The following is a 27,912-nucleotide window of genomic DNA, read 5'->3' on the forward strand; positions in this document are numbered from 1 at the left end:
TCTGTCTGATGTCTTATAGTGATTGTACTCACTGCTGGTAGACAAATAAAAATCCTTTTTCATCTTAATGATGGAGATTTCAGGCACAGGTGAAATGGAGACATCATGAACATTATATAAAACGTAATAACTAACAGGAACAACTAAAATGTCACACAGATTTTATTACACAAAGTCACAACAGTACGACCACAGAGATACAGGATCAGTGTATGCTGGTGGCTTTGTTTTTCCTGAGTCATATTGTGACACAGCTAGAAGTGTTTTAGGTCCACAGTACAGCCTCCTCCCTGAGGTGCTTCTCACACAGGTGTTTGTTGCCATGTTGGGTGCAAATATGCATTTTTTTTAAATGTACTGAAAACTGCTACAACACAAAGAACAGCACGAACATGAATTCCCTTTTTGATGGAGCGAGCTTGAGGACAAACAGCATGTTTATAGAGAGATACTGTAGTACAAAACCCTGATGGGATAAACAGAAGTAGTGTTACCTGGTTGTTGTGCTGTTTTGCCACCTGCCTCGCAAGTTACAGTTAATTGCAAAGTATTTGTCTGGTTTGCAGACATTCCTGCAACTGATTTTACAGTCACGAAAACCAGACTCATCTGAAATTTCCAGCTTACTTAGAGTTTGAGGAAAGCTTTCGTGTGCATGGGCACTGGAAATGTCAACCTCTACTGTCTTCTCAGCTGCGGGATAAGGCAACATTTGTGTAGTACCACAGTAGTTAAAACTAGATTATCGAAGCAAATAAAATGGTAACAAAAGACTAAGAAAAGAACACAGAATACGGTCCATAATAATCCTGCAGTTTAAAAGCAATTACTTGGAAGTGCAACATGTTTACAGGAGTTGGACAAAATAACAGGAACAACTTAAAACATAATGAAATACAACAAGACCATATAGTCTCAAAAATTACCCCTGATTTGACTCACTGCATTTCTGTCACGTATACGCAAAACATTCACATTATGGTTTTTATAAGCTGGTACTAGATGTAAAGTCACCCTTGCATTAGACTATTGGAAGCACATTGGTGGATACTGGCAAATACATCTACTTTTTTCCCTAAAGGCTGATGTTTTGTTTTGTAAAAGGATATCTTTTAGCTAACACTGACTGTCTAGATAAGCAGTATCACAAAGCTGGTTAACAACTCCCTCAGGCAGCTTTGGGTTTTTCTATCCAGCAACAAGCAGGTTTATGTGAAAGAGGTGTGGTTGTTACAGTGTTATATTACAGTGACATCATCAGAACCATGAATGAAGTAGCTTACTTCATGTTATATTAGATGCAATGGTGCTCATAATTATCAGTGTGAAAGATGTGTTTTAGGAACAGCAAATTGTCCTGTTCATGGCAGTGAAATGTAAATGATAGCTTCTGATCTTACAACAGAAAAAAATAAAAGTCTTAAAATACGTGGAGGTATCAGTAAATATCTGTTAAGTGTAAAGTGAGTGTGTTTTGCTACTTTCTTTAAAGTTAAGCCAGATGGTTTCTGCTACCGAAGAGTGGAAAAGTAGTTCATGACTGATGAGGTCTATCTGACCAAAATGTTGCATGTATAATCACAGGAGCCAATTAAAAGTGTGTGGATTATTTCTCTACTGAAATACAGTCTTTTCATTTCCATTTCTCATGACTCAGGTGTCTCATGTTATTTGAGCTGCAGTGATGGAATCAGAGTGTATAATCAGCCACACTGTAAATGCAGCTAAAATCAACATTAAAGTTAAGTGTTGTACATGATCTCTCCGTAAGTTACCATGGTGATTTATCCCTGTAAAAGGAGAACCTGCTTCATAATACTGAAAACCCAGAGTTAACCCTGAAGTTACCTCGCTAACAGAAAATCCTGCTTCGTAGTACAGGCATCTGGTTCAGAAAGGTAAGATAAACCAGTAACTCTCATGCTACAACATGTTGAGTAGCTGCCTGGTCTATAATCAGATTTCTCCTCTACCCTCATCAGATAGATACTTCCCTGTCCTGATTATCTATCGTGTGAATACAAAAACCTTTTATAAACCAGGTCAAGGTTTTCCCGGCCAACAAATATAGTTTCTCCAGAAGAGACTTTATCTGATAAATGAAACCACAGTTTCAAATGACATGAGGTTTCAGAAATGTAGTGATGGCCTAAGGCAAAGAATAGTCGTATTTCTTCTGTGCTTGTGAATACAAGTTGTTTCTGTTATTTTGTAACCACTGATTTCACTGTAAATACGACAGCTGCCAGTTCACTGATTGTTCAACGGATGTGTGAATATTAGTGTTTATGAGCAAAGTACAGCGAGGACTATAGAAAAACAGCAAAATTCTTAATAATCTTCCAGGAGAGCCTGTTTTCCAGATCTGAATTTAAACCAGCTCATTTTACAGCTAAGGTCTGAAACTGTTACTGTTTCTGTCGGAAGTAAAGTTTCTTGGTGAGCATTGAAGCAAAGCAAGGTACTTGCTTCTTCCCAATGGCATTCTTGTCAGAACTGTTCCCGACACTCCTCATCGACACTTTCCTGTTCACCAGTGTCAGTAATTCTGTGAATTCAAGGGAGTCCCCATACTTTTGAAGCAGCTCACAGAGATCCTGGACATACCAGGAGCCGTTGAGGGTCTCCCGGTGAGAATAGTAACCTTAAGAAACAACACAGGTGACAGGACAGGATCATTATTAACTGAAAAGCAAAAAGGACATTTAATGTGACTTAAATGTACGGTGACCCTGGGGGCAACATAAAAAAACAAAACAAAACAAAAAAAAACGCTGTAAATACAGAAAACAACCAAAAACAGAAAAGCTCTGCAAATAGCACAGACATCATCGGAAGCTGTTTCCGTGGGACACTAAAGAGTGATGCACGCATAGTGTGGCCATGTATTATTTTTTGGGCGTTTTCCCTTTAATTGATAAGCATGAAAGAGGGAGAAAGAGAGAACGACATGCAGCAAGGGGCTGCAGGCTGGAATCAAACCCAGACCACTGCGGCAAGGACGAAGCCTTTGTGCGTGGGGCGACTGGTTTATCCACTAAGCCACAGACACCCTGTATGGCCATGGTTTGTGACTAAGAAAGCTGTTGATCTGACTAAGTTATTATTCCAATGAAATACACAAAATTAAATGTGAAACAGGCTAACGTTATTTTGCTGGCTTTAATGTTTATAATAACTTTTAGAACCTGTCATAGCAGAAAGCAACTTAAACTATCGCAGGGTTTTGCTGACATGATAAATAAAATGAAATTTATAATAATAACCAATAGGCTAAAGCTAGGTCAACAGCATATATCCGCAATACTATCTGAATCACTTAGCCCATTTTCAAACACCACTGATGAATAGCTGACTTCAATAACTTAATAAGTTGAATAGACCATGGCAACATCAAGCATGGCCCAGGTGAGAGCTCTTTTTTGGGTCCTCTAGAATCAACTTTCTGCTGCATTTTTTTCTAAATGCTGCACACGCGTTGTCAAATTGGTGAAGTCATTTTGTCTATTTCCATGTGTTTTCTTAATTTCCAGTGCATTTAATATTCAACATCTACACCTTCAAAGTACCTGAAATGTAAATGTTCCTATCGTGCAGGGACAAAACTAAATAAAAGGAATACTTTAACACCCAAGTGACCATTTGTACATCAGTCACTCACTCCATGTTATAGTAAATTTGTGAAGAAACCCTGATTTTTCTCACATGCTTCTATGGTGACCGAAGAATCCCAAAACAAAGAAAACTCTTTATAAATTGAAATCATAGGGGTCAGCATTTAACAACTGAAAAACTGTATCAAATATCTGTTTACGAACTTTCACACAACTCAAAATTCCGGTGAATCCGTACTAACTCTTTAAAACACTAAAGTTTCACAGTAACACAAAGAAATTACCAATCAAAGCAGGACAGGGCTGCTCAGCGAGATAAAATGACTGTTTTTGTCATTGGAGTCCAGCTTTAAAGAGAGCATACAAAGGTTTCACTTTCAAGGTTTTAACAAAAATGCATGTTTGGGAAGTACAGAGCATTCAGCTGGATAAATGAGACTTGGATTATACTATATTAGTTGTGTGAGAGTTTGTAAAAGGATGTTTTGATATAGTTTTGTTAAACAAGGACCCCAATGACTCAACTTCATCAAGAATTTTATGTTTTTGGATTCTTCGTCACCAGAAGCATGCAAGAAAAACACATTTTTCCTCAAAAAATCAACATACAAGGGTGAGTAACTGATATAAAAACTGTCATTTTGAGGGTGTAGTATTCCTTTAAGGGTTTTAAACATCCCCACCAGCTCACCTTCAGCCACTGAGTAGCACATGATGAAATCAGCCCCAGCAGGGAGAGTGTGTACAGCGCTGGCGTCCACCACCACCTCATTTGTCTTCAGCTCACTGTCTACAGCATCACAGGCAGTCACTGGATCGTCATGCTTATCTCCTCGACATGCCTGGTGACAGACAAAGCCACTTTACTTTAACTGCATTTTAAGAACAATAGCTTTCCAAGTAAAGCATTAAAAACCGGTAATACTGCATGCTGCCATACACTGATGGATGGATACACTGGGTTTTTTTTGCATGTACCTGTAATATAAAGATCTTTGGCTTTCCTACGAGGCTCCTGCACTTGTCTCCTTTGAAGAGGGATGTGATATCCTGAATGCTGATCTTGCCATCGTAAGTGTAAACATGATCATTCTCCCCGTGGCTCAGGAAGACGAGCAAAAAGCAGTCTGCATCTGAATGGTTGGCCTCAGCGGCTGGTGAGACATCAGGTGCTTGTTAAAGGTGGTTTGTACAGCAGCATATGACATGCTGGATTACACTTTGCATACACAGGACAACAAGGAAGCTGTTAAGATTTTAAATTACAGTAGTGATGTTGTAGTGCTGCATATATATTTTGTCATTTAAGTGTGATGAAGGATCATACACGTGCTTACCTTCATTGATTTTCTCTAAGACTTCCACCTGTTTGTAGTTATCATAAGCCCTCACTTCGAAGTTTAGATCCTTCAGTCTAAAAGAGAGTTATAGGAAAGACTTACAATCCCTGAACAAGTACAGACAAGTTCTTAAGTACATAGTTGCAGAATACAGTGTTCCCTCTCACACAGCTGGGTAGTGATACCTTTTCTCCAAGTTGTAGCGGTCAGCATTTGTTCCATGCCTGTCATTTAGCCCCAGGCGCCAGAAGAACCGCTCCTGGTTAAAGATGAGTGCGAGGCCTCGTTTTTTGTTGTCCATCTTGTACTCCTCTGCGGGATCCAAAGCTAGAGAGCTGTTTCAGAAATAAAAGAGCACAGAAACAACATTAGGTTTTAGTACAGGACTGGTGGGAAGTGAGAGTTTCCAACTAATAACCACACAAACAAGAGGAAACAGTTTACCTTTTGATGAAGGCATCAGTCTCTGTTAGGTTCTCCGTGCATGCTATAAAAAACAACACACACATTAATATCCCAGGCAACAATGCAGGATATAGGCTACTAGTAATTACTTAACAAAAATGCACTTAAAAGTCGGATTATACAGCTTTTTGTGTCACAAATACTCTAAATGTGTCATTGAAGTTGCCAAAAGTACAGAGAAGGATTGAGCTTTTCAGGCTTCTTTGTTAAGCAGCACAACTACAGGTGCACGAAATGCTCCACTGCTGCTGGTATGGGGTCAAGCAGCCATTGTTCCATCAGCTTAGAGTTCTCATGGCCGTCAATAGCTGGCTGACAGCTGGAGAAAGATGGCAAAGGCTGGTAAAAGAACAGAGGCCAAAAGTGACACCTCCATACCCCACCCTACTGATATGTAGGTTAGACTCTGTGTACTAAAGGCAGCAGCTACGGGGTGTTTGACAACTTGAATGGTATTATCTGACTTTTGAAAAAAAAGTTAATCCATATATACACATATCTTTGCTTGTGTACACTCAGTTGGCAGTTTATCTGGTTTACTAAGCTAAAAGTACTGCAGTGTAACACAAGTACCTCATAATGTTCAGTTTCTTTTTAAAACAGTTTTGCTGAAGCGTAGATTCAACGGAATGGTCATTTTGGAGTCTGGAGACTTAGAGGTGTTTCTAATATTTAGTGTACCCTAAAAGTTCAATAAACTGGGTGGACAAAATGTGAAAAACACCTGTCAATATAACAATACAATTCGGGCTTGGCAATTTGGAGAAAATCAAATATCACAATATTCGTGACCAAATGTCTTAATATCAATACTATGGATATGTCGTAGGGTTGACTGTTGGTGCTTTCATTCTGAGAGCTTTTGCAAATAATCATCCGTACTGTGGAAATAATGACTAAGTGAGTAAAGGCAAATAATAGAGCAGCTAGAACAGTATCAGGGATAATGCAGCTTTTAAAACCGGGAAAAGATAAGTTGTGACCTCCAAAATCGAATATAATATCCAGTCTTATATCACGATATTGATTTACAACATCACCATAAACGCAGCCCCCTAACTGACCATACAATTAATTCAACACCTCTGTAAGACAGCTTCAACGACGACTCATAACCTTAATGAAAGGAAAATTTATTGCAGGGCTGTTGCATTAAAATGCACTTGTTCAGGTTTATATTACATTATGACAAACAATGTGGCTGAATGGACTGTCTCAAATTTGATATTCAATACCTGAATTTTCACTCCACCCAAATAAAAATCCACCTTTATAGTCCAATGCTGATCAGTTTCAAAATATCAAGGCATGACGGGAAATGTAGGGAGATGACATCCTGTCTAGATGACACACAGCAATAACCAAGGCACATTCAGTTGATGATTAATCTCACCCTGCCTGAGTGACTGTACTTGAGTTTCACTTATAATAAACCTGATGTTTGTACATGTTTACATTGTCTGTTCCACTTTTGCTTCGGTAAGAGCAAATAAAACTCACAAGCAACTTAAATAAAAGTACAAGAGCTTTAAAAAACAGTGTATGTAAAGCACTCACCTGCTCTGTCTGTTGCTGTTATGTTGTCTTTAGCAACAGTTCCTGGGAGGGTGAGAGAAAGAGCAATTAGGTCCTGACATTCAGAGTGTTTTATGATACACAAAACCTGCCTCACATGTTAAGCTAACTTCAAATGTATTAAAGCGAAAGCAGACTAACAGTACAGGTGTGTCGACTCTCTAATAAGAACATAGTTAACGACAGTAAACAACGCTTCAGTGATGATACTGAGCCTAAGAGACACCGTACCTTAAAAGTCACTGTATTTATTTTGCTAACTTTTAAAATGCCGTTCGCATGAGTCCACAACTTCTGTCTACTTTAAATTAAAAACATGTATGTAAAATTCGTTACCTTCATATCTGTCTCGTGCCGTGTTAGACATGTTCACAGGTTGTCTTCTCTCCAACTGACACCACTGAAAAATGAATTTGCTTTGTCAAGGCAACGCCTATGAGTCACGACATGGCTCCTCCCCTTTTAAATCTCATTGGCTGAAATTGAAGAGCGGAGAATACGATTGGCTCTCGCGTCTGTCAGTCAAAGGTCGTCAGCCAGGACTTCCGTGTTTGTCATATTGCAACCATAGAGATTGCAACAGCTACTCAGAAGTTTGAAATACGGGGATTTAATAAAGCATAAACAGCGGAAGTGAGATTAGGTTTAGTACAGCCGAAGATTAGGAAGTCTTAACATCTAATCCAGAGTTTTTAGTGGCTCTCTCTTACATTATAAGCTTCAAACACATGATGGAGAAACTTTTTAATTTTTGATGAAGGATCAATTGGAGCACCCAAGTGGCCCCTTCAAAAAGTAAAATTGCCTCCCCCCCCAAAATGTGTATGATGTCAACTGGCACAAAATATGATAAAGACAACCACATCTTATTTATGAAGACCTTTTTATACATGTTTTCTCCAGGGATGCCACATGGACATCTTTATATAATATTTACAGATATTCACAAATTTAAAAGGAGAACAACAAAAATGATTTAGATGCTGCAGATGGACACTTCCCAAACACCCATAAGCCAGGGAAACCCTGAACCTGTTTCTAGTCTATCACAGAACAAATACATAAAGCCTACACCATACTGACAAATGATTAACCGCATAGGAAAGAATGTAATCGTCCACTTCAATACTATCTTCACTTTCCGTTTGTTTAAACAATGTCAGCATTTCAAAACTCAACAATAAAAGGGAAGGTGATGACACAGGTCAGTGCAGTCTGAAAAATCTCCATCCCTTGGAAAATCTCATAGGCATTTATTGCATCTGTTTCACAGTCTTGATCCTGTGGCAGTGTCACAGTTCCCTCTTCACTTCATTGACACACATAAGACTCCCTCTGGCTGTTCAGGTATGGCTTACATCCAAAGCTGAAGCAGAGAGCACGGTGGCAAGAGGTTTTGCAATACAGAGCTCTATCTTGCCCTCTGCAGGTCATACTGTGGTTTAACACCATTTGTACACTTCCTCACTTATTTCACAAGCAAGCTTTGAAAATTTCCTGGCATAAACCACAGCAGAAGTTAATTTTATAACATGTAATAGAAGATAGACCTGTTAACAGGTGGATTGGTCAATGCATGTGCGAATATCAGGAGTAATATAAAACCAGCTGATTTTATTATTGAGGTCTGAAACGGTTACTTCTTTGGTCGGAAATAAAGTTTCTTGGTGAGCAATGAAGCAAAGCAAGGTACTTGCTTCTTCCCACTTATATCAGGGTCACGACTGTTCGCACTCCTCATCGACACTTTCCTGTTGACCAGCGTCAGTAATTCTGTGAATTCAAGGGAGTCCCAATATTTTTGAAGCAGCTCACACAGATCCTGAATATACCAGGAGCCGTAGAAGGTGTTGCGGTGGGAATAGTAACCTTAAGGAACAACACAGATGACAGGACAGGATAGTTACTGACTGACCAACAAAAAGGACATTTCAAGTGAGTAGTATCCATGTGACATCTTCAAAGTATGAACTCAGTCAAATGTAGTGTGAACCTTCTCACTGTACTGAGACAAACATTCCCACCAGCTCACCTTCAGCCACAGAGTAGCACATGATGAAATCAGCCCCAGCAGGGAGAGTGTGTACACCGCCAGCGTCCACCACCTCCTCGTTTGTCTCCAACACACTATCCACTGCATCACGGGCAGTAACTGGATCGTCATGCATTTTACCGCGGCATGCCTAGTGATGGACACAGTCACGTTTAGTTAGAGAGCATTTTTGACAAAACTGATATATATAATATGATATTCGAAACATTAATATGGCAGCAGACCAGTATTGTGAACATAAAAATATAGTGGAGTTTTGGCATCTTGAGCAGAGAATGAAGTCACGCTCTGTATGTGTGTGTGTGTGTGTGTGTGTGTGTGTGTGTGTGTGTGTGTGTGTGTTGTCAGAAGAAGCTCAGCGCCCACCCTCCAGCCTCCGCCTATTTAACACCATTAGCTTTGTCAGCACTGTTGCCATTGTTAGCAGTGTTTGCATTGTTAGCACTGTTAGCTGCTAGCTGCTGGATCTGCCATCTCCATGCTCTGAATATCTGAATAGAGTTCCTTTAAAATCATTGGATTTCTAAAAACAGCTGACACTATATGTTGCCATTTTCTGATGGATTCGACTGGGTTTTGTTTGAATGTACCTGAAATATAAAGATCTTTGGCTTTCCTACAAGGCTCCTGCACTTGTCTCCTTTGAACAGGGATGTGACATCCTGAATGTGGATATCGCCATCGAAGGTGTTAATGTAATCATCATCGCCGTGACTCAGGAAGACGAGCAAAAAGCAGTCTGCATCTGAATGGTCGGCTTCTGCGGCTGGTGGGACATCAGGTATTTGTTAAAAGTGGCTTGTACTGCAGAATATCACATGTTGGATCTGAGCTTTTACAGGACAACAAGCAGGGAAGCATTTAAATTGGCTCCTGAATATACATTAAGTCATTTAAGTGGCATAAGGGATGATGCATGTGCTTACCTTCCTTGAGTCTATCTTCGACATCCTTCTTTTCAAGGTCATCATAAGCCCTCACTTCAAATTTTAGCTCCTTCAGTCTAAAAGAGAGGTGATTAAAAGTTCAGCATATATTGAAATACATGGGAAATTCTTTCAAAGTTTTACCACAGAAAAATCTAACAGACACTGAACAAGTGCAGACAAGTTCATAACCACACAGTTATACAAACACAGTTCCCTCCACAGCTGCCTGGGAAGTGATACCTTTTCTCCAAGTTTTTCCGGTCAGCCTCGGTTCCACGCCTGGCATCTAAGAAGTTGTCCTGGAAGTGCTCCTGGTTAAAGATGAGTGCAAGGCCTCGCCGTTTGTTGTCCATCTTGTACTCCTCTGCAGGATCCAAAGCTAAAGAGCTGTTTCATGATGAAACAAAGACAATAATAGGTGAATACTGGTGAGAATTTCCAGCTTATAACCACACGGACAAAAAGGAACAGTTTACCTTCTGATGAAGGCGTCAGTCTCTGTTAGGTTCTCTGTGCATGCTATAAAAAACAACACACATTAATAATCCACAGAATGATGTAGAATATAATTACTAAACAATAATGCACTGAAAATCTAGCTAAAAAAATCTAGTACTCGGAACATTAAATTGAAGTTGCCAAAAATAGAGAGAAGGATTGAGATTTTCAGGCGTTTACTTCTTTGTTAAGCAGCACAACTACAGGTGCATAAATTGCTCCTCTGCTGTTAGTATGGGGCCAAGCAGCACATTGGCCCAGCAGCCAAAAGTGACACCTGACTGCAGTTTGTACAAAGTCCAGAAATAAAATCCAACTTTTATGAAAGTCATAATGTTTAGATTGATTTTAAATGGCTTTATAGAGGTATAAATGTAACTTAATGGATATTTTGGTCACCGTATTATTTATTGCAAGTGAGTACAGCCAGTATTAATTTGGTGAGACTAATCATCATCCCCAACTGCCTTGATTTTTACTGTGTATTATGTAGACTGGATGTCACTTCCCCATATTTCCTGTCATCCTTTGACATTTGCAAACTTGTTAACATGAAACTATAATGGTGCTTTTTGTGCGGAGTGTGAACTCCAGCTAAACTGTTTTGTATTAATACAATATAAATTCACTGCATTTGTCTGTCATAAATAAATTTAGCTAGGATGATGACAAAATGGGAAAATTATATTCTGTCTATGATAAACAGTAATAATCAAGGCGTCCTGGTTTAATGATTAATCAATTCTTATTTGCATTCACAGTAATTTGGCTCCATTGGCAATAAAATCTGACTTCTTTACAACCTCATCCTGTTTGTTTCACTTTTGCTTTCATAATGGCAAACCTTTCCCCTGTTTGAAAATTGACTTAAACTTTAATAATCGTCCACAAGCTTTAAAAACAGTACGTAACAGGTAAAGCACTCACCTGCCCCGTCTGTTGCTGTTTTGCTATCTTTAACAACACTTCCTGGGAAGGTGACAGAAAGAGTAATTGAGGATAACAGTAAAGGCATGATAACTCTTATGTAAGACTGTAGTAAACGATAGTAAACAGCGCTCCACTCGTGATACTGAGCCTCAGTCACATTGGAAATTAAAACTCCTTGTATTTTTTCAACTTTTGAAATTCCCAATGCAGGAGCCCACAACTTATGTCTACTTTTAAATTAAAAGATAAATCTAAATGTGTTACCTCCACATATGTCTTCTGCTGTGCTTGACATCTTCACAGGTTGTCTTCACTCTAACTGCAGGTGCTGAAACTTTAATTTGCCCAGTCAATTTGACTCTGATAAACTAGGATTAAACTCCTCCCCTTCAGTGTCATTGGCTGAAAGTGACAAGCAGAGAACATGGTTCACATCTGTCAGTCAAAGGTCAGCAACCGGGAATTTTATGATCGCCACCCTGCAACACCTTCTGATCCAACAATCCATTTTCTGCAGCTTCCAGTCCATATGTCCCTCTGCCTAGCAATATTTTCCAGCTCCTCCTAAGGGATCCCAGAACATTCCCAAGCCAGATGAGACAGATAATTTCTCCAATGTGTTGTGGCTCTACCCCACAGTCTCCTACCAGTTGGACGTACCCAGAAGCTCTCCAAAGGAGGAAGCCCAGGAGGCATCCAGATCAGATACCCAAAAAACCTCAACTGACTTACATCTACACACAGGAACAGCAGTTCAACTCAGAGCCCCTAGCCCTGCCACCCTATGGAGAAAACTAATTTTGGACACTTGTATCCATGATCTCATTCCGGTCAGTACCCACAGCTCATGACCATATTTGAGGGTTGGTACTACTAGATCAACCCCCTCCCTGTCACAAAACATTTTTTGAATGTTGCCCAGAAGTGAATTATTTCTCACTTTAAACATGATTATTGCAGTTTTAAATTGGATCAGATCTAAACATTTCAATGCAACTTAAAAAACAGTGTCTTGGTGTGTTCCCTGTACCCCACGTTGTGCACTGTCCTGACTGCTCTCTTTTTAAGGATGCAATCACTTTCACTTTGTGTAACCAATGTCAACATTTCAAAACTCCAATAAAGGCAGGTGATGACACAGGTCAGTGCAGGCAAAATAATCTCTATCACTGAGAAAATCTCAAAGAAGTTTATATTGCTGGCATCCTTCTGTCAGGGTTGTACTTGAATCTGTCTGTGTCACAGTCTTGATCCTGTGGCAGTGTCACAGTTCCCTCTTCACTTCATACTGACACACACAAGACTCCCTCTGGCTGCCCAGGTATGGCTGATATCCAGAGCCAAAGAAGAAAAGCATGAGGAAGCACACAACAGGTGAAAGGTGAGCTGATTTGAAAGAAGGTGCCTTTATTAATTTGTTGAGAATAAAATTTACAATGCCTCGAAGCAACATCCACGATCACAGCAGTATAGAGAGCCAGGTGGCAAGAGGTTTTATCAGACTCTAAATATTGATTGTCAAATATATAGAACTTGGGACATTTTCAAAGATCAATATAAATCTACTAATGTTATTACAGGACCAGCTTGATTTTGTATTTAGGAGTCAGTATTAAAGAATTGCTGTCAGTTAGGGTTATTGCAGTAACCAGATTTACAGTGTTTAAAATGAGCTCTATCTTGCCCTCTGCAGGTCATACTGTGTTTTACAACCATTTCTACACTAACTTATTGCACAAGCAAGCTCTGTAACTTTCCTGGCATGAACCACAGCAGAAATTAATTTGTTAAATTTATAAAATGTAAATGTAACACAAGTTAATCCTGTTATTCTATTACTATTGTTTTCAATGTAAAACTAAGACTGCCAATAGCTGATTGTTCAATGCATGTGTGAATATCAGGAGTAATATAAATCCAGTTCATTTTATGACTGAGCTTGAAAATGGTTACTTCTTTGGTCGGAAGTAAAGTTTCTTGGTGAGCATTGAAGCAAAGCAAGGTACTTGCTTCTTCCCAATGGCATTCCTGTCTCTACTTTTCTCGACACTCCTCATCGACACTTTCCTGTTGACCAGCGTCAGTAATTCTGCGAATTCAAGGGAGTTCCCATACTCCTGAAGCAGCTCACACAGATCCTGAATATACCAGGAACCTTTGATCGTCTCCCGGTGGGAAAAGTAACCTTAAGGAACAACACAGATGACAGGACAGGATAGTTACTGACTGACCAGCAAAAGGGACATTTCAAGTGAGTAATATCACTGTCACTTTCTTAAAGGTATGAACTCAGTCAAATGTAGTGTGAACCTTCCCACTGTACTGAGACAAACATTCCCACCGGCTCACCTTCAGCCACAGAGTAGCACATGATGAAATCAGCCCCAGCAGGGAGAGTGTGTACACTGCTGGCGTTCACCACCATCTCATTTGTCTTCAACACACTATCCACTGCATCACAGGCAGTAACCGGATCATCATGCTTATCTCCTCGGCATGCCTAGTGATGTACACAGTCACATTCATTTAGAAGGCATTTTTAAAGAAGCTCTATATGATATTCGGAACATTAATATGGCAGCAGACCAGTATTTACTATAAAGATATAGTGGAGTAGGAGTACTGGCATCTTGAGAAGAGAATGAATTAACGCTCTGTGTGTGTGTGTGTGTGTGTGTGTGTGTGTGTTGTAATCCAAGCTTCTTGATGGTCCAGCTGTGTGTGCTTGTCAGTACATTAGTCTTGTGTGTGTATCCCACTGACTAGCTCATTGCCGCCTCTCTGCACTGCGCTCTCATGGAGGTTTGGCGCCCACCCTCCAGATTCCCCCGATTTAACACTATTAGCTTTGTCAGCACTGTTGCCATTGTTAGCAGTGTTTGCGCTGTTAGCACTGTTAGCTGCTAGCTGCTGGATCTGCCACTTCCATGCTCTGAATATCTGAATAGAGTTCCTTTAAAATCATTGGATTTCTAAAAACAGCTGACACTATATGTTGCCATTTTCTGATGGATTCGACTGGGTTTTGTTTGAATGTACCTGAAATATAAAGATCTTTGGCTTTCCTACGAGGCTCCTGCACTTGTCTCCTTTGAACAGGGATGTGACATCCTGAATGGTGATCTTGCCATCGGAGGTGTTAACGTGATCTTTCTCTCCATGGCTCAGGAAGACGAGCAAAAAGCAGTCTGCATCTGAATGGTCGGCTTCTGCAGCTGGTGAGACATCAGGTATTTGTTACTGCAGCATATCACATGTTGGATCTGAGCTTTGTATCTACAGGACAACAAGGAAGCAGAAAGAAGAATTTAAACTGGTTCCTGAATATACATGAAGTCATTTAAGTGGCATAAGTGATGATGCACGTGCTTACCCTCAGTGATTCTATCTTCGACATCCTTCTTTCCGAGGTCATCATAAGCCCTCACTTCAAAGTTTAGATCCGTCAGTCTAAAAGAGAGGTGATTAAAAGTTCAGTATATATTGAAATACATGGGAAATTCTTTCAAAGTTTACCACAGAAAAATCTAACAGACACTGAAGAAGTGCAGACAAGTTCATAACCACAAAGTTCTACAAACACAGTTCCCTCCACAGCTGCCTAGGAAGTGATACCTTTTCTCCAAGTTTTTCCGGTCAGCCTCGGTTCCAGGCCTGTCATGTAGTCCCAGGCGCCAGTTGAAGCGCTCCTGGTTAAAGATGAGTGCAAGGCCTCGTCGTTTGTTGTCCATCTTGTACTCCTCTGCAGGATCCAAAGGCAAAGAACTGTTTCATGATGAAAAAGAGCACAGAAACAGAGACAATATTAGGTGAGTGCTGGTGAGAATTTCCAGCTTATAACCACAAAGACAAAAATAACCAGTTTACCTTCTGATGAAGGCATCAGTCTCTGTTAGGTTCTCCGTGCATGCTATAAAAAACAACACACACATTATTTATCCATGTAATGATGTAGAATATACTTACTAAGCAATAATGCACTGAAAAATCTAGCTGTACAGCTTTTTAGATATCACAATTAGTTTCAGTTTCAGTTTATTTTATTTACAAAAGGACAGTACACATTAATCAACAGTGTTACTGTAAATGTGCCAGTTTTAGCCAGCCGACTAATTCGCAACTGCAGCCCTTTGGCAAGATGTTATAGAGAACCACAAACCTGAAAGATAAATATATTAAAAGTAGACAGCATCATAGTATAAAATAACTAATAATTACTGAGAACATGTCGTTGAAATCACCAAAAATAGAGAGAGGGATTGAGATTTTAGGGCGATTGCTTATGTTTTAAGCAGCACAACTACAGGTGCATGAATTGCTCCAAAGGCCAAAAGTGACACCTGACTGTAGTTTGTACAAAGTCCAGAAATAAAATCCAACTTGTATGAGAGTTATAATGTTTTATTCTTTTTAAATGGCTTCATAGAGGTGTTCATTTAACTTACTGGTTATTTCGGTCACTGTATCATTTATTACAAGTGACTATGGGTAATATAAATTGGGTGAGACTAATCATCGACCCCAACTGCCTTGGCTATTACTGTGTATTATGTAGACAGAATATTACTTCCCCATATTTCCTGTCATCCTTTGACATTTGCAAACTTGTTAACATGAAACTATAATGGTGCTTTTTGTGCGGAGTGTGAACTCTATTGAGTATCAAAGATGACACAGCCCATCCAGCTAATCTGTTTTGTATTAATACAATATAAATTCACAGCATTTGTCTGTCATAAATTAATTTAGCTAGGATGATGACAAAATGGGGAAATGATGTCCTGTGATAAACAGTAATAGTCAAGGTGTCCTGGTTTAATGATTAATCTCATCCTATTGAGTTCACAGTACTTTGGCTCCATTGGCAATAAAATCTGACTTCTTTACAACCTCATCCTGTTTGTTTCACTTTTGCTTTCATAATGGCAAACCTTTCCCCTGTTTGAAAATTGACTGAAACTTTAATAATCGTCCACAAGCTTTAAAACAGTACGTAACAGGTAAAGCACTCACCTGCCCTGTCTGTTGCTGTTTTGCTGTCTTTAGCAACAACTCCTGGGAAGGTGACAGAAAGAGCAATTAAGTCCTGACATTGAGAATGTTTTATGATGCCTCACATGTTGTACTAAATTTGTGAGTGACTGAGGAGAAAGAAGACAAACAGTAAAGGCATGATAACTCTCATGTAAGACTGTAGTAAACGATAGTAAACAGCACTCCTCTCATGATACTGAGCCTCAGTCACACTGGAAATTAAAACTTCATTGTATTTATTTTTTCAACTTTTAAAATTCCCAATGCAGGAGCCCACAACTTATGACTACTTTTAAATTAAAAGATAAATCTAAATGTGTTACCTCCACATATGTCTTCTGCTGTGCTTGACATCTTCACAGGTTGTCTTCACTCTAACTGCAGGTGCTGAAAAATGTATTTGCTCAGTCAGTCCAACACTGATAAACTAGGATTAAACTCCTCCCCTTCAGTGTCATTGGCTGAAAGTGACAAGCAGAGAACATGGCTCACATGTGTCAGTCAAAGGTCAGCAGCCAGGAAGTTTGTGATTGCCACACTGCAACACCTTCTGATCCAACAATCCATTTTCTGCAGCTTCCAGTCCACATGTCCCTCTGGCAACATTTTCCAGCTCCTCCTGGGATCCCAGAACATTCCCAAGCCAGATGAGACAGATAATTTCTCCAATGTGTTGTGGATCTACCCCACAGTCTCCTACCAGTTGGACGTACCAGAAACTCTCTGAAGGAAGAAGCCCAGGAGGCATCCAGATCAGATACCCAAAAAACCCCAACTGACTTACATCTACACACAGGAACAGCAATTCAACTCAGAGCCCCCTAGCCCTGCCACCCTATGGAGAAAACTAATTTTGGACACTCGTGTCCATGATCTCATTCCATCAGTCAATACCCACAGCTCATGACCATATTTGAGGGTTGGTACTACTAGATCAACCCCCTCTCTGTCACAAAACATTTTTTGAATGTTGCCCAGAAGTGAATTATTTCTCACTTTAAACATGATTATTGCAGTTTTAAATTGGATCAGATCTAAACATTTCAATGCAACTTAAAAAACAGTGTCTTGGTGTGTTCCCTGTACCCCACGTTGTGCACTGTCCTGACTGCTCTCTTTTGAAGGATGCAATCACTTTCACTTTGTGTAACCAATGTCAACATTTCAAAACTCCAATAAAGGCAGGTGATGACACAGGTCAGTACAGGCAAAATAATCTCTATCACTGAGAAAATCTCAAAGAAGTTTATATTGCTGGCATCCTTCTGTCAGGGTTGTACTTCTGAATCTGTCTGTGTCACAGTCTTGATCCTGTGGCAGTGTCACAGTTCCCTCTTCACTTCATATTGACACACACAAGACTCCCTCTGGCTGCCCAGGTATGGCTGATATCCAGAGCCAAAGAAGAAAAGCATGAGGAAGCACACAACAGGTGAAAGGTGAGCTGATTTGAAAGAAGGTGCCTTTATTAATTTGTTGAGAATAAAATTTACAATGCCTCGAAGCAACATCCACGATCACAGCAGTATAGAGAGCCAGGTGGCAAGAGGTTTTATCAGACTCTAAATATTGATTGTCAAATATATAGAACTTGGGACATTTTCAAAGATCAATATAAATCTACTAATGTTATTACAGGACCAGCTTGATTTTGTATTTAGGAGTCAGTATTAAAGAATTGCTGTCAGTTAGGGTTATTGCAGTAACCAGATTTACAGTGTTTAAAATGAGCTCTGTCTTGCCCTCTGCAGGTCATATTGTGTTTTACAACCATTTCTACACTAACTTATTGCACAAGCAAGCTCTGTAACTTTCCTGGCATGAACCACAGCAGAAATTAATTTGTTAAATTTATAAAATGTAAATGTAACACAAGTTAATCCTGTTATTCTATTACTATTGTTTTCAATGTAAAAACTAAGACTGCCAATAGCTGATTGTTCAATGCATGTGTGAATATCAGGAGTAATATAAATCCAGCTCATTTTATGACTGAGCTTGAAAATGGTTACTTCTTTGGTCGGAAGTAAAGTTTCTTGGTGAGCATTGAAGCAAAGCAAGGTACTTGCTTCTTCCCAATGGCATTCCTGTCTCTACTTTTCTCGACACTCCTCATCGACACTTTCCTGTTGACCAGCGTCAGTAATTCTGCGAATTCAAGGGAGTTCCCATACTCCTGAAGCAGCTCACACAGATCCTGAATATACCAGGAACCTTTGATCGCGTCCCGGAGGGAAAAGTAACCTTAAGGAACAACACAGATGACAGGACAGGATAGTTACTGACTGACCAGCAAAAGGGACATTTCAAGTGAGTGGTATCCATGTGACATCTTCAAAGTATGAACTCAGTCAAATGTAGTGTGAACCTTCTCACTGTACTGAGACAAACATTCCCACCGGCTCACCTTCAGCCACAGAGTAGCACATGATGAAATCAGCCCCAGCAGGGAGAGTGTGTACACTGCTGGCGTTCACCACCATCTCATTTGTCTTCAACACACTATCCACTGCATCACAGGCAGTAACCGGATCATCATACATTTGACCACTCGGCATGCCTAGTGATGGACACAGTCACATTCATTTAGAGGGCATTTTTAACAAAACTCTATATGATATTCAAAACATTAATATGGCAGCAGAACAGTATTTTCTATAGAAAGTATATAGTGGAGTAATGACATCTTGAGCAGAGAATGTAGTCACGCTCTGTGTGTGTGTGTGTGTGTGTGTGTGTGTGTGTGTGTGCGTGTGTGTGTGCATGCGTGCGTGCGTGTGTTGTCATCCGAGTTTCTCAATGATCCAGCTGTGTGTGTGTCAGTATATTAGTCCTGTGCATGTATCCCACTGGCTAGCTCATTGCCGCCTCTCTGCACTGGTGGTAACTGAGGTGAATGGCGCTCACCCTCCACCCTCCCCTATTTAACACTGTTAGCTTTGTCAACACTGTTGCCATTGTTAGCACTGGTTGCGCTGTTAGCACTGTTAGCTGCCAGCCACTGGATCCACCACCTCCATGCTCTGAATATCATTTTGAGTTCCTATGGATTTCTACAGCATTAAAAACAGCTGACACTGCATGTTGCCATATTCTGATGAATTTGACTGGGTTTTGTCGCTGTTTTGGAGTCACTGGGTCATGCCTAGTGACAGACTTAACTTTGAATGCATTTTTAAGAACTACAGATTTCAAGTCAAGCATCAAAAACAAGTAATGCTGCATGCCATACGCTGATGGATTTGAGTGGTTTTGTTTGCTTGTACCTGAAATATAAAGATCTTTGGCTTTCCTACGAGGCTCCTGCACTTGTCTCCTTTGAACAGGGATGTGACATCCTGAATGGTGATCTTGCCATCGTAGGTCTTAATGTGATCTTTCTCTCCATGGCTCAGGAAAACAAGCAAAAAGCAGTCTGCATCTGAATGGTCGGCTTCTGCAGCTGGTGAGACATCAGGTGTTTGTTACTGCAGCATATCACATGTTGGATCTGAGCTTTGTATCTCCAGACAACAAGGAAGCAGGAAGAAGAATTTAAACTGGCATAAGGGACAACGCATGTGCTTACCTTCCTTGAGTCTACCTAACACTTTCACCTGTCTTAAGTCATTGTAAGTCTTCACTTCAAAGTTTAGCTCCATCAGTCTAAAAGAGAGGTGATTACAAGTTCAGCATATATTGAAATACGTGATAAGTGTTACCACAGAAAAACCTACAGATGCCAAACAAGTGCAGACAAGTTCATAACCACAGTTCTGCAAACACAGTGATCCCTCTGCAGTTGGCTGGGAAGTGATACCTTTTCTCCAAGTTGTCTCGGTCAGCCTTGGTTCCACGCCTTTCTTTATAGTATAGGAAGTGCTCCTGGTTAAAGATGAGTGCAAGGCCTCGTCGTCTGTTGTCCATCTTGTACTCCTCTGCAGGATCCAAAGCTAAAGAGCTGTTTCATGATGAAAAGAGCACAGAAACAGAGACGAAATTAGGTGCTGGTGAGAATTTCCAGCTTATAACCACACAGACAAAAAGGAACAGTTTACCTTCTGCTGAAGGCGACAGTCTCTGTTAGGTTCTCCGTGCATGCTATAAAAAACAACACACATATTAATAATCCATGTAATGATGTAGAATATACTTACTAAGCAATAATGCACTGAAAAATCTAGCTGTACAGCTTTTTAGATATCACAAATACTGGGAACATGTCATTGAAATCACCAAAAACAGAGAGAGGGATTGAGATTTTAGGGTGATTGCTTATGATTTAAGCAGCACAACTACAGGTGCATGAATTGCTCCGCTGCTCCTTGTATTGGGTCAAGCAGCATTATTCCAAAGGCCAAAAGTGACACCTGACTGCAGTTTGTACAAAGTCCAGAAATAAAATCCAACTTGTATGAGAGTTATGATGTTTTATTCTTTTAAATGGCTTCATTGAGGTGTTCATTTAACTTACTGGTTATTTCGGTCACTGTATCATTTATTGCAAGTAAGTACAGCCAATATTAATTAGGTGAGACTGACCATCAACCCAAACTGCCTTGACTGTTACTGTGTATTATGTAGACAGAATATTACTTCCCCATATTTACTGTCAGTCTTTGTCATTTGCAAACTTGTTAACATGAAACTATAATGGTGCTTTTTGTGCGGAATGTGAACTCTATTGAGTATCAAAGATGACACAGCCCATCCAGCTAATCTGTTTTGTATTAATACAATATAAATTCACAGCATTTGTCTGTCATAAATTAATTTAGCTAGGATGATGACAAAATGGGGAAATGATGTCCTGTGATAAACAGTAATAGTCTGTGTAGTATCAAAGATGACACAGCTCATCCAGATAAACTGTTTTGTATTAACAAAATATAAATTCACTGCATGTTAATCAGGTACACCTCGCCAGGATGATGACAAAATGGGAAATTATGTTCTGTCTATGATATACAGTAATGATCAAGGCATCCTTGTTTAATGATAAAATCTGACTTCTTTACAACCTCATCCTGTTCATTTTACTTTTGCTTTCATAATGGCAAACCTTTCCCCTGTTTGAAAATTGACTGAAACTTTAATAATCGTCCACAAGCTTTAAAACAGTACGTAACAGGTAAAGCACTCACCTGCCCTGTCTGTTGCTGTTTTGCTGTCTTTAGCAACAACTCCTGGGAAGGTGACAGAAAGAGCAATTAAGTCCTGACATTGAGAATGTTTTTATGATGCCTCACATGTTGTACTAAATTTGTGAGTGACTGAGGAGAAAGAAGACAAACAGTAAAGGCATGATAACTCTCATGTAAGACTGTAGTAAACGATAGTAAACAGCACTCCTCTCATGATACTGAGCCTCAGTCACACTGGAAATTAAAACTTCATTGTATTTATTTTTTCAATTTTTGAAATTCCATATGCAGGAGCCCACAACTTATGACTACTTTTAAATTAAAAGATAAATCTAAATGTGTTACCTCCACATATGTCTTCTGCTGTGCTTGACATCTTCACAGGTTGTCTTCACTCTAACTGCAGGTGCTGAAAAATGTATTTGCTCGGTCAGTCCAACACTGATAAACTAGGATTAAACTCCTCCCCTTCAGTGTCATTGGCTGAAAGTGACAAGCAGAGAACATGGCTCACATGTGTCAGTCAAAGGTCAGCAGCCAGGAAGTTTGTGATTGCCACACTGCAACACCTTCTGATCCAACAATCCATTTTCTGCAGCTTCCAGTCCACATGTCCCTCTGCCCAGCAACATTTTCCAGCTCCTCCTGGGGGATCCCAGAACATTCCCAAGCCAGATGAGACAGATAATTTCTCCAATGTGTTGTGGATCTACCCCACAGTCTCCTACCAGTTGGACGTACCCAGAAACTCTCTGAAGGAAGAAGCCCAGGAGGCATCCAGATCAGATACCCAAAAAACCCCAACTGACTTACATCTACACACAGGAACAGCAATTCAACTCAGAGCCCCCTAGCCCTGCCACCCTATGGAGAAAACTAATTTTGGACACTCGTGTCCATGATCTCATTCCATCAGTCAATACCCACAGCTCATGACCATATTTGAGGGTTGGTACTACTAGATCAACCCCCTCTCTGTCACAAAACATTTTTTGAATGTTGCCCAGAAGTGAATTATTTCTCACTTTAAACATGATTATTGCAGTTTTAAATTGGATCAGATCTAAACATTTCAATGCAACTTAAAAAACAGTGTCTTGGTGTGTTCCCTGTACCCCACGTTGTGCACTGTCCTGACTGCTCTCTTTTGAAGGATGCAATCACTTTCACTTTGTGTAACCAATGTCAACATTTCAAAACTCCAATAAAGGCAGGTGATGACACAGGTCAGTACAGGCAAAATAATCTCTATCACTGAGAAAATCTCAAAGAAGTTTATATTGCTGGCATCCTTCTGTCAGGGTTGTACTTCTGAATCTGTCTGTGTCACAGTCTTGATCCTGTGGCAGTGTCACAGTTCCTCTTCACTTCATATTGACACACACAAGACTCCTCTGGCTGCCCAGGTATGGCTGATATCCAGAGCCAAAGAAGAAAAGCATGAGGAAGCACACAACAGGTGAAAGGTGAGCTGATTTGAAAGAAGGTGCCTTTATTAATTTGTTGAGAATAAAATTTACAATGCCTCGAAGCAACATCCACGATCACAGCAGTATAGAGAGCCAGGTGGCAAGAGGTTTTATCAGACTCTAAATATTGATTGTCAAATATATAGAACTTGGGACATTTTCAAAGATCAATATAAATCTACTAATGTTATTACAGGACCAGCTTGATTTTGTATTTAGGAGTCAGTATTAAAGAATTGCTGTCAGTTAGGGTTATTGCAGTAACCAGATTTACAGTGTTTAAAATGAGCTCTATCTTGCCCTCTGCAGGTCATACTGTGTATTACAACCATTTCTACACTAACTTATTGCACAAGCAAGCTCTGTAACTTTCCTGGCATGAACCACAGCAGAAATTAATTTGTTAAATTTATAAAATGTAAATGTAACACAAGTTAATCCTGTTATTCTATTACTATTGTTTTCAATGTAAAAACTAAGACTGCCAATAGCTGATTGTTCAATGCATGTGTGAATATCAGGAGTAATATAAATCCAGCTCATTTTATGACTGAACTTGGAAACTGTTACTTCTTTGGTCGGAAGTAAAGTTTCTTGGTGAGCATTGAAGCAAAGCAAGGTACTTGCTTCTTCCCAATGGCATTCCTGTCTCTACTTTTCTCGACACTCCTCATCGACACTTTCCTGTTGACCAGCATCAGTAATTCTGCGAATTCAAGGGAGTTCCCATACTCCTGAAGCAGCTCACACAGATCCTGAATATACCAGGAACCTTTGATCGCGTCCCGGAGGGAAAAGTAACCTTAAGGAACAACACAGATGACAGGACAGGATAGTTACTGACTGACCAGCAAAAGGGACATTTCAAGTGAGTGGTATCCATGTGACATCTTCAAAGTATGAACTCAGTCAAATGTAGTGTGAACCTTCCCACTGTACTGAGACAAACATTCCCACCGGCTCACCTTCAGCCACAGAGTAGCACATGATGAAATCAGCCCCAGCAGGGAGAGTGTGTACACTGCCGGCTTCCACCACCTCCTCGTTTGTCTCCAACACACTATCCCCTGCACCACAGGCAGTAACTGGATCATCATACATTTGACCACGGCATGCCTAGTGATGGACACAGCCACGTTTACTTAGAGGGCATTTTTAACAAAACTCTATATGATATTCAAAACATTAATATGGCAGCAGAACAGTATTTTCTATAGAAAGTATATAGTGGAGTAATGACATCTTGAGCAGAGAATGTAGTCACGCTCTGTGTGTGTGTGTGTGTGTGTGTGTGTGTGTGTGTGTGTGTGTGCGTGTGTGTGCATGCGTGCGTGCATGCGTGCGTGCGTGTGTGTGTTGTCATCCGAGTTTCTCAATGGTCCAGCTGTGTGTGTGTCAGTATATTAGTCCTGTGCATGTATCCCACTGGCTAGCTCATTGCCGCCTCTCTGCACTGGTGGTAACTGCTAATAATGGTGAATGGAAGCTCAGCGCCCACCCTCCCCCTATTTAACACTGTTAGCTTTGTCAACACTGTTGCCATTGTTAGCACTGGTTGCGCTGTTAGCACTGTTAGCTGCCAGCCACTGGATCCACCACCTCCATGCTCTGAATATCATTTTGAGTTCCTATGGATTTCTAAGTACAGCATTAAAAACAGCTGACACTGCATGTTGCCATATTCTGATGAATTTGACTGGGTTTTGTCGCTGTTTTGGAGTCACTGGGTCATGCCTAGTGACAGACTTAACTTTGAATGCATTTTTAAGAACTACAGATTTCCAAGTCAAGCATCAAAAACAAGTAATGCTGCACGCTGCCATACGCTGATGGATTTGAGTGGGTTTTGTTTGCTTGTACCTGAAATATAAAGATCTTTGGCTTTCCTACGAGGCTCCTGCACTTGTCTTCTTTGAACGGGGATGTGATATTCTCAATGCTGATCTTGTCATCGTAGGTCTTAATGTGATCTTTCTCTCCATGGCTCAGGAAAACAAGCAAAAAGCAGTCTGCATCTGAATGGTCGGCTTCTGCGGCTGGTGAGACATCAGGTGTTTGTTACTGCAGCATATCACATGTTGGATCTGAGCTTTGTATCTCCCGTACAACAAGGAAGCAGGAAGAAGAATTTAAACTGGCATAAGGGACAACGCATGTGCTTACCTTCCTTGAGTCTACCTAACACTTTCACCTGTCTTAAGTCATTGTAAGTCTTCACTTCAAAGTTTAGCTCCATCAGTCTAAAAGAGAGGTGATTACAAGTTCAGCATATATTGAAATACGTGATAAGTGTTACCACAGAAAAACCTTACAGATGCCAAACAAGTGCAGACAAGTTCATAACCACACAGTTCTGCAAACACAGTGATCCCTCTGCAGTTGGCTGGGAAGTGATACCTTTTCTCCAAGTTGTCTCGGTCAGCCTTGGTTCCACGCCTTTCTTTATAGTATAGGAAGTGCTCCTGGTTAAAGATGAGTGCAAGGCCTCGTCGTCTGTTGTCCATCTTGTACTCCTCTGCAGGATCCAAAGCTAAAGAGCTGTTTCATGATGAAAAAGAGCACAGAAACAGAGACGAAATTAGGTGCTGGTGAGAATTTCCAGCTTATAACCACACAGACAAAAAGGAACAGTTTACCTTCTGCTGAAGGCGACAGTCTCTGTTAGGTTCTCCGTGCATGCTATAAAAAACAACACATATATTAATAATCCATGTAATGATGTAGAATATACTTACTAAGCAATAATGCACTGAAAAATCTAGCTGTACAGCTTTTTAGATATCACAAATACTGGGAACATGTCATTGAAATCACCAAAAACAGAGAGAGGGATTGAGATTTTAGGGTGATTGCTTATGATTTAAGCAGCACAGCTACAGGTGCATGAATTGCTCCGCTGCTCCTTGTATTGGGTCAAGCAGCATTATTCCAAAGGCCAAAAGTGACACCTGACTGCAGTTTGTACAAAGTCCAGAAATAAAATCCAACTTGTATGAGAGTTATGATGTTTTATTCTTTTTAAATGGCTTCATTGAGGTGTTCATTTAACTTACTGGTTATTTCGGTCACTGTATCATTTATTGCAAGTAAGTACAGCCAATATTAATTAGGTGAGACTGACCATCAACCCAAACTGCCTTGACTGTTACTGTGTATTATGTAGACAGGATATCACTTCCCCATATTTACTGTCAGTCTTTGTCATTTGCAAACTTGTTAACATGAAACTATAATGGTGCTTTTTGTGCGGAGTGTGAACTCTATTGAGTATCAAAGATGACACAGCCCATCCAGCTAATCTGTTTTGTATTAATACAATATAAATTCACAGCATTTGTCTGTCATAAATTAATTTAGCTAGGATGATGACAAAATGGGGAAATGATGTCCTGTGATAAACAGTAATAGTCTGTGTAGTATCAAAGATGACACAGCTCATCCAGATAAACTGTTTTGTATTAACAAAATATAAATTCACTGCATGTTAATCAGGTACACCTCGCCAGGATGATGACAAAATGGGAAATTATGTTCTGTCTATGATATACAGTAATGATCAAGGCATCCTTGTTTAATGATAAAATCTGACTTCTTTACAACCTCATCCTGTTCATTTTACTTTTGCTTTCATAATGGCAAACCTTTCCCCTGTTTGAAAATTGACTTAAACTTTGATAATCGTCCACAAGCTTTAAAAACAGTACGTAACAGGTAAAGCACTCACCTGCCCTGTCTGTTGCTGTTTTGCTGTCTTTAACAACACTTCCTGGGAAGGTGACAGAAAGAGCAATTAAGTCCTGACATTGAGAATGTTTTTATGATGCCTCACATGTTGTACTAAATTTGTGAGTGACTGAGGAGAAAGAAGACAAACAGTAAAGGCATGATAACTCTCATGTAAGACTGTAGTAAACGATAGTAAACAGCACTCCTCTCATGATACTGAGCCTCAGTCACACTGGAAATTAAAACTCCTTGTATTTATTTTTTCAACTTTTAAAATTCCCAATGCAGGAGCCCACAACTTATGACTACTTTTAAATTAAAAGATAAATCTAAATGTGTTACCTCCACATATGTCTTCTGCTGTGCTTGACATCTTCACAGGTTGTCTTCACTCTAACTGCAGGTGCTGAAACTTTAATTTGCCCAGTCAATTTAACTCTGATAAACTAGGATTAAACTCCTCCCCTTCAGTGTCATTGGCTGAAAGTGACAAGCAGAGAACATGGTTCACATGTGTCAGTCAAAGGTCAGCAGCCAGGAAGTTTGTGATTGCCACACTGCAACACCTTCTGATTCAACAATCCATTTTCTGCAGCTTCCAGTCCACATGTCCCTCTGCCCAGCAACATTTTCCAGCTCCTCCTGGGGGATCCCAGAACATTCCCAAGCCAGATGAGATAGATAATCTCGCCAATGTGTTGTGGATCTACCCCACAGTCTCCTACCAGTTGGACGTACCCAGAAACTCTCTGAAGGAAGAAGCCCAGGAGGCATCCAGATCAGCAGTTCAACTCAGAGCCATCTGATCCGTCACATCCATCAGCTGACAGCTCTGCTCCTGTCCTCATCAGAGTCTCCAAGACATACACCCCTATTTCTGAAAATAAGACCATGAAATCAATGATCTCTGGCCTTAGGTATTCTGGTATCAAATAAGAATTACACTGTGCTTGAACATGGTGTTTATCATGGCCAATCTGTGACTAGCTCAAGTCCAATAACAAAGCACCAAGCCATTACTCCCATTCACTCGCTCTAGGTTTCTCCATTGTTGCTAGCGTGAGTCCCTACAGCAAGCTATAGAAACCCTAGGTGGTATCCTATTCGGGGCACCACTCTGAAATTCCAAGAAGACATGATACTTGTAACTGCTGTT

The 27,912-nt window shown here is 40.1% G+C and overlaps 3 protein-coding genes across 4 annotated transcripts; all 3 read right to left on the reverse strand.

The window, feature by feature from the left end:
- Positions 1-144: 144 nt before the first annotated feature.
- LOC125884428 (caspase-6-like) lies at positions 145-7,428 on the reverse strand. The gene is made up of 8 exons (XM_049569383.1): positions 7,331-7,428; positions 6,977-7,018; positions 5,399-5,441; positions 5,140-5,289; positions 4,952-5,028; positions 4,593-4,768; positions 4,306-4,456; positions 145-2,644 (listed from the first exon to the last, which is right to left on the reverse strand). The coding sequence occupies exons 1-8, from the start codon at positions 7,359-7,361 to the stop codon at positions 2,409-2,411; spliced, it is 906 nt and encodes a 301-aa protein (XP_049425340.1). The 5' UTR covers positions 7,362-7,428; the 3' UTR covers positions 145-2,408.
- A 1,202-nt stretch (positions 7,429-8,630) lies between these two features.
- LOC125884442 (caspase-6-like) lies at positions 8,631-27,325 on the reverse strand. 2 transcript variants are annotated; one of them, XM_049569411.1, is made up of 8 exons: positions 11,669-11,699; positions 11,402-11,443; positions 10,453-10,495; positions 10,217-10,363; positions 9,974-10,050; positions 9,638-9,813; positions 9,027-9,177; positions 8,631-8,863 (listed from the first exon to the last, which is right to left on the reverse strand). In XM_049569411.1, exons 1-8 carry the CDS (start codon positions 11,697-11,699, stop codon positions 8,631-8,633), a joined length of 900 nt encoding a protein of 299 aa, XP_049425368.1. The 2 variants fall into 2 exon arrangements, with proteins under 2 accessions (XP_049425368.1, XP_049425363.1); XM_049569406.1 differs by lacking the exons at positions 8,631-8,863; positions 9,027-9,177; positions 9,638-9,813; ... (3 more) ...; positions 11,402-11,443; positions 11,669-11,699 and adding exons at positions 23,338-23,832; positions 23,996-24,146; positions 24,891-25,066; ... (3 more) ...; positions 26,755-26,796; positions 27,099-27,325.
- LOC125884438 (caspase-6-like) lies at positions 12,682-16,821 on the reverse strand. The gene is made up of 8 exons (XM_049569395.1): positions 16,762-16,821; positions 16,418-16,459; positions 15,272-15,314; positions 15,020-15,169; positions 14,778-14,854; positions 14,444-14,619; positions 13,754-13,904; positions 12,682-13,589 (listed from the first exon to the last, which is right to left on the reverse strand). The coding sequence occupies exons 1-8, from the start codon at positions 16,790-16,792 to the stop codon at positions 13,354-13,356; spliced, it is 906 nt and encodes a 301-aa protein (XP_049425352.1). The 5' UTR covers positions 16,793-16,821; the 3' UTR covers positions 12,682-13,353.
- Positions 27,326-27,912: the final 587 nt, after the last annotated feature.

The sequence above is a fragment of the Epinephelus fuscoguttatus genome, linkage group LG3, assembly GCF_011397635.1.
Source record: "Epinephelus fuscoguttatus linkage group LG3, E.fuscoguttatus.final_Chr_v1".
In the NCBI taxonomy this organism is placed as follows: domain Eukaryota; kingdom Metazoa; phylum Chordata; class Actinopteri; order Perciformes; family Serranidae; genus Epinephelus; species Epinephelus fuscoguttatus.